The sequence below is a fragment of the Hypanus sabinus genome, chromosome 3, assembly GCF_030144855.1.
Source record: "Hypanus sabinus isolate sHypSab1 chromosome 3, sHypSab1.hap1, whole genome shotgun sequence".
NCBI lineage: Eukaryota > Metazoa > Chordata > Chondrichthyes > Myliobatiformes > Dasyatidae > Hypanus > Hypanus sabinus.
Window position 1 is genome coordinate 133805265 of NC_082708.1, and position 10934 is coordinate 133816198.

At 41.1% G+C, this 10934-nt stretch overlaps 1 protein-coding gene across 11 annotated transcripts in view; it reads left to right on the plus strand.

The window, feature by feature from the left end:
- Positions 1–5414, plus strand: part of LOC132391688 (ETS-related transcription factor Elf-2-like) — a 159212-nt gene extending 153798 nt beyond the window's left edge. For 9 of the 11 annotated variants that reach the window (XM_059965193.1, XM_059965200.1, XM_059965202.1 and 6 more), the window contains one exon: positions 2807–5414. In XM_059965193.1, the coding sequence (XP_059821176.1) occupies positions 2807–3440 (634 nt within the window). In that variant the 3' untranslated portion in view covers positions 3441–5414. The remainder of the gene's footprint in view (positions 1–2806) is intronic. The other 2 variants (XM_059965194.1, XM_059965198.1) reach the window with 1 other exon arrangement.
- Positions 5415–10934: the final 5520 nt, after the last annotated feature.

A 10934-nucleotide genomic window follows, 5' to 3' on the forward strand; every position in this document is an offset into this window, starting at 1 on the left:
GTGGTGACTTCTCAGTAGACTGCCTTATTATTGTTTGAGGTTAGGTCAATCAATCAGTGTAGTGTCATCAGCAAATTTAATTAGCAGATGGGAGCAGTGGGTGGCAACACTGTCATGGGTATACAGAGAGTAAAGGAGGGGCTTAGTGCACAGCCCTGAGGGGCACCTGTGTTGAGGGTCAGAGGGTGGGAGGTGAGGGAGTCCACTTTTACCACCTGCCGGTGATCTGACAAGAAGTCCAGGTTCCAGCTGCACAAAACGGTCAAAGTCAAGGTCTCCGATCATCTTGTCGAGCCTGGAGAGAATTATAGTATTGAATGTTGAACTGTAGTCCATGAACAACATTCTCACATGAGCATCCTTCTCCAGATGTGTAAGGACGGTGCGTAGAGCTGTGGCTATTGCGTCATCTGTTGATCGGTTGTGTTGGTGGGTGAATTGTAGGGTGTCCATTTTGGGTGGTAGCAAGCTGCAGTTTCGGTTACCCTGATATAGGGAAGATGTCTTTAAACTAGGAACAAGTACAGAGGAGGTTTACAAGGATGTTGCTAGGACTTGAGGGACTGAGTTATGGAGAGGGGTTATGCAGGTTGCGACTTTATGATTGAAGTTGGAGAAGGAGATGTATAAAATTATGACGGGCATGGAGAGGGTGAATGCAACAGTCTTTATCCCAAGGTTGGAGAATCAAGAACTATGTGCTTAAGGTGAAAAGGGAAACGTCTATTAGGAGGTTGAAGTGCAGCTTCCTCACTTGGGGGATAGTCAGTGTATGGAACAAGCTTCTAGAGCAAGTGGTTGAGACAGATTACAATACTGTGCAAAAGTCTTGGGCAAGTACAGTATATGGTAGGCATGGGCAAACTACGGCCCGCGGGCCATATGCGGACCGTTAAGTTTTTTAATCCGGCCCGCGGAACTTGATGAAATTATATTAATAAACCTTGTTAACATTTTTTTTCCCCGCAATTCTGGCGTTTTTCCAATAGATGACGCACTCTATATACATTTGTGGCGACCCATTTCCTGGCACATCCGAACCGGCTCACAATTAGCCAGCGTTCCGGCTAAGGGAGATAGCCTGCGGGGATTTGCGAGCACAGAGCTTTGGAGCCTCTGCGCCACGGGGGGCAGGTTGAGGAAGGCTAAAAAGTGAGGCTGGGGATTTCGAATAAAGTTTTTTTCTTCGACTGCAGTTACCAACTCCTTGTCGTAATTTTAGCGCTGCATGTAACACACCGCTACACATTGACCTTTGTTGAGGTGCAGCATATTACTCCACATTTGCGCTTTACTGTTTGATCGGCTCGACCTATTTGTGTGAACAGGCGTTCAGCGTCATGAACATCAACAAAGCCAGCCACAGATCCAAGTTAACTGACCAACACTTCAGATCCATCCTGAGAATCGCCACAACAAAACTAAATCCAGACTTTGATGCGCTGGCTAAAAAGGGAGACCAACAACACTGTTCCCACTGAAATTAAAAATAAGTTTCTTCGTTGTGTTATGTAAAAAATGCATTTGAAAATATTTTTCTCAATAAGCCTTACATGTTACATGTCATTTCTGTTAAGTGATGGACATGAATAGTGCGCAGGTGCACGTACGTTCTCAAAATAAAAAATGCGCTCCAGATCAAATAACGCGCTCCGCAGACTGGCGCGCTGTCACTGTTCTGTCTTTGTGCTGGTCGTTGTTGAGTTTTGGCACAGGGGACAATTGAATAAGAAGGAGCAGGACAAGTAGACCTGCATCTCCTACCGTTTTTGAAATAAAGACAGTCAGGAGGAGAGTGATGATGATAATATCTTGAAGGATAACAGAATTTTCAGTGCTTTAAAATAATAACTGTTACTATTAAGAAAAGCTGTATTTTATTCATTTAATTTTCAGTGTTTTAAAAGTTATTTCAATAAATAGCTAAATACCATGGGACTTCAAAGACAGATATTTTGTTGTAATGCATTTGTTCATTTTCAATTGAAATTAAAGCACATGTTTTCTACATATCCGATGATATTTTATTTTCTCTTATGAGGTGTATTACCAAAACACTCCGTCCATCTGCTCCTGGTCCGGCCCCCCTGTCAAATTTTAGAACCCTTTGTGGCCCACAAGTCAAAAAGTTTGCCCACCCCTGGTATATGGTATCTTAAGACTTTTGCACAGTACTGTATTTGACAACGTGGAGCAGAGAACAACTTTGTAAATCTGTCAAGAGCAAAGGATGTTAGGAATGGTGAGAGTGGACTGCCACCACAAGGCTGTGGTACAGGTGGCAGGGAGAAAGTGTTGGGGGAGATGGTAGTGTGGGTGCAGACACAACCAGCCCTAAGTTATTAGGCGAGGTCATGTGATTCCAAACAATAAGTTTATTGATCATTACAGAATACCTCTCTGGTACCTCCCTCTCCCTTCCCCTTTCCCACTCAGTCCATAACAGACACCTGTATCACGTTCAGATTTATCATTTACTCACATATGTCATGACATTTGTTAATTTTTGCAGCAGCAGTACAATGCAATACATAAAGTTACTATAGTACTGTGCATTAACAAAATTTAAAAGGTGTTTAGAAAGGTATGTGGGATAGGAAAGGCTAGGGGGAGGGGGGATATAGACCAAATACCGGCAAACTGGACTAGCTCAGATAGGATTCTTGGTCAACCTGGATCAGGGGGGCTGACGGATTTGTTTCTGTGTGACTGTATAACTCCAGTGTATCAGATACACAGCATATGGTAAGAATGAAGTCTAAATATAGTTGTACATTTCTCATACTTTGTGCTTGTTTATCTACAGCAGAACTGTCCGTGTGGCAATGCAGGTGCCTGTTGTAATGACCTCTTCGGGCCAGAAGATTTCATCAGTGGCCGTTCAGTCAGTGAACCCGGTTTCAACAGTAATAACCAGCACAAACACGACTGTTACCACTCCAAAGGTTCTCATCCAAACCATCCCAACAATGGTACCTCCTACAACAGAGAACGGAGACAAGGTCACCATGCAGCCTACAAAAATTATTACCATCCCTGCGACACAGATAACCCAGTGTCACTTACAGACAAAGGCAGGCTTGGCTACGACTGGCAGCATTAACATTGTTGGAGCTCAGGGAGCTATTCGAGCTCTTTCTCCGATGCCCATGGCAGGAGGGACACCTGTGATGAGACTAGCAGTGCCTGCCCAGCAGTCTACCAGCCAGAGTCCTGCTCGAGTTATTACTGCAGTTATCAAAGGAGCAGACGTCAAACAGGAAGGCATGGCTGCAAAGGTGGGAGCCGAGGTCCATAATATGCCCATGATTAAGGAAGAGCGTTCAGTAGAGGGTAGCAAAACAGTGACTCGTTGGGTGGTTGTCAGTGCACCCTCAACAATCGCCCTTCCTTTGACAATGAAAACAGAGGCAGAAGCCACGGTGACTGGTGAAAAATAGCTGTGCAACTGTTAATAGAGTTCGCAGTGGGACTTCTCCAGCAGGTAGTAAACTTTTCCACCCCACGTTTTGCCGTGGGTCTTGAGCCACATCATCAAATGCTGACAAAGGAACTTTTCAAATAGGAACAAATGAAACTTCAATGAATTCGAATGCAATTGATATTCATTGCGTATTGATCCAAAAAAAAAGGGACCATGTGTTTCACTACATTTTAAGTCTATATTAAGAACTTTTGAAACACTAATGTTTTGGTGATTTGGTTTGGAATGTTTTTCTGAAGACTGCAGAAATTTTAAAGCACAAGTGATATCAGGAATTTACTTCCACTCTCAGCCGCCATTTTACTGTGAGTTCTAGTCTGTGCTTTTGAGTTCAGATGTGACCTTGTCTTTGCTATGTTAATGATGACACAGTTCACACTGGCTGTAACTTAGTGTTTGAAGCAGAAGACTATGCGTCTTCTTTTCCAGCATTCCAGTCCTTCCGTTGGTTCAGTTTTAATAAATAGTCCTGTGTTACGTTTACTAATGTAAATCTGTCCCAATTTAAGACTTACCATTTTCACAGACTAAAATGTACTTTAAAATGTTGTTCCCTTAATTTCCATTCGAAGCCCTTCCCACCATGTCTCACACTCCACATCCTGTTACCTTTAAGAAAATAGCCTCATAGGTCTTCCCTGGAATTATAAAATGAATTAGCACAATGGTTATTTATTTGAAGGGTCATATAACGGTAACAGCTCACAGCCCATTGCTCTGTGAATGTAAGAGCTTGTTGCAGAGTTCAATGTATGTATATGTCATCATAAACTACCCTGAAATTCATTTTCTTGCAGAGTTGGCTTGCAAGAGAATTCCTGGTAACACTGGTTCTTTTAAAACTAAATGCTGCCTATTGCATTTCAAAGGAATATTGACATTTGTTAAATAACACTGTGTGCTCACAGTACTTTTCCTTCTACTGGTGCTAAGTGAGTTCTCTACAAACCGTATGGAATGTGAAGGATTATGTTGAAATGGAAGTTATTACTTTTATTTGGAGGAGGTTTGGTATTTTCAGGATTTGTATAATTACATTTAGTGAGCAATGTTAAATGACATTTGAGTTTTTCCATTTTTTAAAAAAAAATAAGCTATATACAAACTAGCTTTTTGTTAAAAGCTCTTTTTAATCTTACACGAAGCACAGTATTGTTATGGAGTAACATGTTATTTTATGGTAGTTAGAACCTGCCAGACACAGATTCTGGTCAAGTTAAGTGACTGACCTTTGGCTATAACCTTTTATTTTAATAATGCCTGTGTTACTTTGCCTTGGTGTATGTATAAACATTTTGCTTTTATTTTCCTGCCACTTAAAGGTCACATGTTCAGTCTAGCTTAGTGCAATGAGCTGTTCCTTTTCAGGTAGTTCTAAACCTGTTGACTTCAATTAAAGAGGAAGTCTCGCCATCAGGACCCAAATATTTTAAAAAAGAAAACTGTTACATGAAATTATAATTAACATCCTTTTGTCCATCTATTTTATCAATTTTTATGTATGTGTTGAAGATGAACTGTGATGTATGTTGGAGGGGAGAATTGTTTTGGTTAGGACTGTTGAGGTACCATATGCAGTTAATGTTCAGCTCCTCCATGGTGACTCCCTTTTTCCCTGGTACTGCCTTTGGATTTCACCAGTGCTCACTGTTCAAATGTATTCAAAAAACCTGAAACAATGGACCAAAACAATGTTAAACCCTTCGAAACCACCTGCTTTTTGAAACTGGATTCTGGTATTGAAACTCCCTCCTTAATGAGTGATTAGGGAGATTACCAGTGTTCTGACTGAAGATGTTTGTACAGTTTCAACATTTGAAGTATATTCTATTTTGTTGTACTCTTGTTTCAAAGTGTATTCAAGTAGATTTTACCAAACTTTAACAGTGAATCCTGTTTTGATTGTGTTTTGGTAAAGAAATGCGAAGTATATTGAGTGTCTCTGCATCTTCTTTAAAAGCCATATGGACAAGAAGATGATTTTGTATCTTAGGTGACACTAAGTCAATGAAGGCTAAATGCATCACTCTGGAAGCAGGCAGGAGGTGCTGCTGCAGTTTCAGCTTCAATTCTGACCTTGGGTTCTGTCTGAGTTTGCACGTTCTCCCTGTAACGGCACAAGATTTCCCTAGTTTCCTCCCACTTCCCACAGTTAGTATGTGAACTGGCTGTTCTAAATTAACCCCTTAGTGTTGGGCTGAAGGCAAAAAGGTTGACAGGAAATTAAGCAGGATGGTTGGGGATCCTTGGGGACTTGATGGGTCAAGTGGTGCCCCTCTGTTGTACAGAAATATAACGTAAAATGGAAAAGTAAAACATTGAGTAATACAGTAGGATTTGTGTTTCCCAATATAGCGATTACTTGGTTCATTAATATAACGTCTCTTAAAGAATGAAAGCAACATAGAATAACCTGGAAACATTTTGCCTTTCCCAGCAGCCTTCGTTCCTAGAGGGCAAATCTTGTGAATATATTGAGGCTGACTTGACTTTTAACAGCCTCTCTTGCTTGAGAGTTCAGTCAGGCTGGAGTTTTCAAAGCCAACTTGCCCCATCCAGGGTGAGACCTGCTGATTGAGGGTAAGCACCTCCATGAGTAAAATAACCTGGAATGCCAGCACAGTCATGGAAGATTCTCCAACGAGGATTCTTGCTGTCATGGGTGCCCTTCAGGGTGAAGCTCAACTTCCAGGTAGAGAAAGGAAATGGATTGGAAGAACGTTTATTATCAAAGTATGTATGCAGCATACAACCCTGAAATTGCTTTTCTCTGCAGACAGCCATGAAACAAAGAACCATAGAACCAACCCATTCAAAGAAAAACATCAAACACCCTCCCACCACATGCAAAGAAATCACACAAACCACAACAAAAAAAGCTAAAACATGGAATATAAAACAAAAACACTCATTGAGGCAGTAGCCCAGAACCTTTGAGGAAAATTGTCTTGTCCTGATTATAGATAAGCAGCCGAAAGGACTCACAGTAATTGTGGGCTATCCCTGTTTTTTAAAAGCAGCTATATTGACTTCCTGTTGAAAGGTCTTGGCCCAAAATGTTGACTGTTTAATCCCGTCCATATATGCTGCCTGATTAACTGAGTTCCAGCATTTAGCGTGTGGCTCAAGATTTCTGGAATCTTATGTTTATGCAATGCTTTCCAACCTGTTTGTGGCATATGAATCAGACTCCTCAAATGCTCCTTTTTAGATTAAAAAAAAAATTACAGGATGGATCGTCCTCAAACTTTAAATAACTCAGCCTCCTCAACCAACAAAAAAGTTGCATATAAGGTAGTTAAATTGTAGTTTAAGTAAGTGTTTTACTGGGATAAACTAGTGTGACCTGGAAACCACAATTTTCATGATCAGTCCGGTTGTAACTGCTTGTTACTAAGGAGGAGTAGTTTTGGAGGCTGAAAGGTCTAAAGATAGATAAGTCATGTTGACCAGGTGGACTACACCCAGGATTCCGAGAAAGGGTTGAAGAGTTTGTGGAGATATGAGTAATGATCTTTCAAGAATCACTAGATTCTGGAATGGTTTCAGGACTGAAATTTTTCACAAATGTCACTCCACTCTTTGAGAAGGGAAATTATATGCCAGTTGTCCTTATTTCTGTGGTTGGGAAGATGTTGGAGTCCATTATCAAGGATGAGGTTTCAGGGTACTTGGAGGCACATGATAAAATAGGCTGAAGATGTTCCTTAAATTTCCTTAAAGGGAAATCTTGTCTGACAGATCTGCTGAAATTATTTGAGAAACAGGCAGGATCGACAAGAAAGTCATGTTTTTTAAATGGATTTTCGGAAGGTTTTTGACAAGGTGCCAAACATGAGGCTGCTTAACAAGGTAATAGCCCATGGTGTTACAGGAAAGATACTCAGATGGACAGAAGGTTGGCTGACTGGCAAGAGGCAAAGAATGGGAATAAAGGGGCCTTTTCTGGTTTGCCACCATTGAGTATTGGTGTTCCACAGGGTTCAGTTACCTTTCACATGTATGTTATGATTTGGTTGATGCAATTGATGGCTTTCTGGCCAAGTTGATGGGTGAAGGAGCAGGTAGTGGTGAGGAAGCAGGGAGTCTTCAGAAGGACTTGGACAAATGGGGAGAATGGGCAAAGTGACAGATGGAATATTGCATAGGTAAGTATATGGTCATGGATTTTGATAGAATAAAACAGTTACTATTTTCTAAACAGTGAATTCAGAAATCAGAGGTGCAAAGAGACTTGCGAGTCTGAGTGCTGGACTCCCTAAAGGTAAACCTTCAGGTTGAGTTGGTAGTAAGGAAGGCAAATGCAATGTTAGCGTTCATTTTGAGAGAATTGAGACGTTGGCCAGAATACATTTGGAATATTGTGAGCAGTTTTGGGGTCTTTACCTAAGAAATTTTATGCTGGCATTAGAGAGGGTCCAGAAGGGGTTTATGAGAATGATCTCAGGAACAAAAGGGTTAATGTATGAGGAGCATTTGGTAATTGGGCCTTGCTGGAGTTTAGGAGCATAAAGGTGTGGGGTCTCATTGAAACATATCAAGGAAAGACCTAGATAGAGTGTATGTGCAGAGAATGTTTCCAACAGTGAGAGAGCCTAGGACCAGAGGATACAGCTTCAGAAAAGAAAGAAAGCTCTTTAGAACAGAAATGAGGAAGAACTTCTATAACTAGAGGATGGTGAATCTGTGTAATTCGTTACCACAACCGGCTGTGGAGGCCTGGTTATTGGGTATATTTAAAGTGAAATTTGTTAGATCCTTTAAGGCATGAAATTTTACAGGGAGAAGGCAGGAGGATGGTGCTGTGAGGAAAAATAAATCAGCCATGATCGAATGGCGGGGAAGTCTTGTTGGGCCTAATGACTTACTTCTACTCCTGTGTTTTATATTATTAGCAAATGCTCAGCTATTAAAAATGAGAAAATGCTGCAAGTGCTGGAAATCCAAGTAACACACACAAAATGCTGGAGGAACTCAGCAGGCCAGGCAGCATCTATGGAGAAGTGTACAGCCGACATTTTGGGCCAAGACCAAATAAGGAATTTTCCAAATAAGAAATTTTCAATGGAAGAAGGACATTACTGTGGTTGGCAAGTGACATCAGATCCAAATTCAAAGCAAAAAAACAGGATTGGGAAGCTTTTAAAAACTTGTAGAAGGAAACTAAGAAGGTCCTTAGGAAGGAAACGATGAATTATGAAAGGAAGCCGGCAAGTAATATCAAACAAGATACTAAAAGCAATTTTAAGTATATAAAAGGGTAAAAGAGAGTTGAGGGTAGATATAGGACCAATTGAAAATGAAACTGGGAATATTGTAATGAGAGACGCAGAGATGGTAGTAAAACTGAATGCATATTTTGCATCAGTCTTCACAATGGAAGACATCTGCAGTATACCGGACATTCAAGAGTGTCAGGGAAGTGAAGTTTGTGCAGTGGAAATTACGACTGAGAAGGTGCTCAGGAAGCTTAATGGTCTGAGGCTGGATGAATCTCCTGGACCTGATGGAATGCACCCTTGGGTTCTGAAGGAAGTAGATGGAGAGATTGCGGAGGCATTAACAATGATCTTTCAAGAATTGATAGATTCTGGCATTGTACCGGACGACTGGAAAATTGCAAATGTTACTCTGCTATTTAAGAGGGGTGGGAGGTAGCAGAAAGGAAACTATAGAGCTGTTAGCCTGACATCAGTTGTTGGAATTGATTGTTAGGGATGAGATTAAGAAGTACCTGGAGACACATGACAAGATAGGCCAAAACAAGCATGGTTTCCTGAAAGGAAAATCCTGCCTGACTAACCTACTGCAATTTTTTTTTTGAGGTAATTACAAGCAGGATAGACAAGGCAGATGCAATAGATGTGGTGTACTTGGATTTTCAGAAGGCCTTTGACACATGAGGCTGCTTCGCAAGATAAGAGCCCATGGAATTACAGGGGAGTTACTAGAATGGGTGGAGCATTGGCTGATCAGCAGAAAACAGAATGGGAATAAAGGGATCCTATTCTGGCTGGCTGCTGGTTACCAGTGGAGTTTTACAGGGGTTGGTGTTGGGACCGCTGCTTTTTATGATATATGTTAATAATTTGGACTGTGGGATTAATGGGTTTGTGGCTAAATTTGCTGATGATACAAAGATAGATGGAGGAGTGGGTAATGTTGAGGAAGCAGGGAGACTTAGATAGTTTAGGGAAATGGGCAAAGGAGTGGCAAATGAAATACAATGTTGGAAAGTGTATGGTCATGCACTTCGGTGGAAGAAATAAATAGGCAGACTATTATTTAGATGGGGGAAAGAATTCAAAATGCAGAGATGCAAAGGGACTTGGGAATCCTTGTGCAGGATACCCTAAAGGTTAACCACCAGTTTGAGTCAGTGGTAAAGAAGGCGAGTGCAATGTTGGCATTTATTTCTAGAGGTATAGAATATAAGAGTAGGGATGTGATGTTGAGGCTCTAAGGCACTTGTGAGATCACACAGAGTATTGTGTGCATTTTTGGGTTCCTTATTTTAAGCATAAGGATGTGCTGACATTGGAGAGGGTTCAGAGAAGATTCACGAGAAGGATTCCAGTAATGAAAGGTTATTTCCCATGATGGGGGAGTCTAGGACAAGAGGGCATAAATTCAGGATTGAAGGACGTCCATTTAGAACAGAGTTGCAGAGAAATTACTTAAGTCAGACGGTAGTAAATCTGTGGAATTTGTTGCCAAGAGTGGCTGTGGAGGCCAAGTCAATGGGTGTATTTAAGGCAGAGACAGCTAGGTTCTTGATTAGCCAGGACATCAAAGTGTATGGGGAGAAGGCTGGGGAGTGGGGATGACTGGAAGAATTGGATCAATCCATGAGTGAATGGCAGAACAGACTAGATGGGACAAATGGCCTACTTGTGCTCCTATATCCTAATGGTCTTTTAAACCCTTCAGTAGGACTGCCTGGCCTACTGAGTTCCTCCAGCATTTTGTGTGTATTGTTCCACTATTGAACATAGTTCAGTAGTCCTTGTTCTGAGAATTGGCAGGAATTTAGTTTAATGTTTTACCCAGCAATTGCTATCGCTGCCAGTGCATCAGTTTTCTGGTGCCACAGTGAATGTTGGCCTGGGCTTCTATGCCTGTCTTTAAATAGAGACTTCATTTACTTGAGAAAGCTGCCCATGAAAAACACTTAACAGTGCTGTAAGCTTTCTCTTTGATTTGTTTTACATAGTTTGCATTGTTTACTATCTATTGATAGTTCCAACATCATTTTATCTAGTGCAAGAGTTTAAAAATCCATTGTTAAAATTTTACTGGATAATTCACATTTGGGCATGAATTTCCCACTTCCAATCGGTGCTTAATTCTCCTTCTTCAGTTCCAACACTTGCTAAGCATTCAAGGTAACAGCCCTAAGGGAGTTCTTATGATCTGCCAAAGGAGCACGGTAACTTTGAGCAGAGATTAT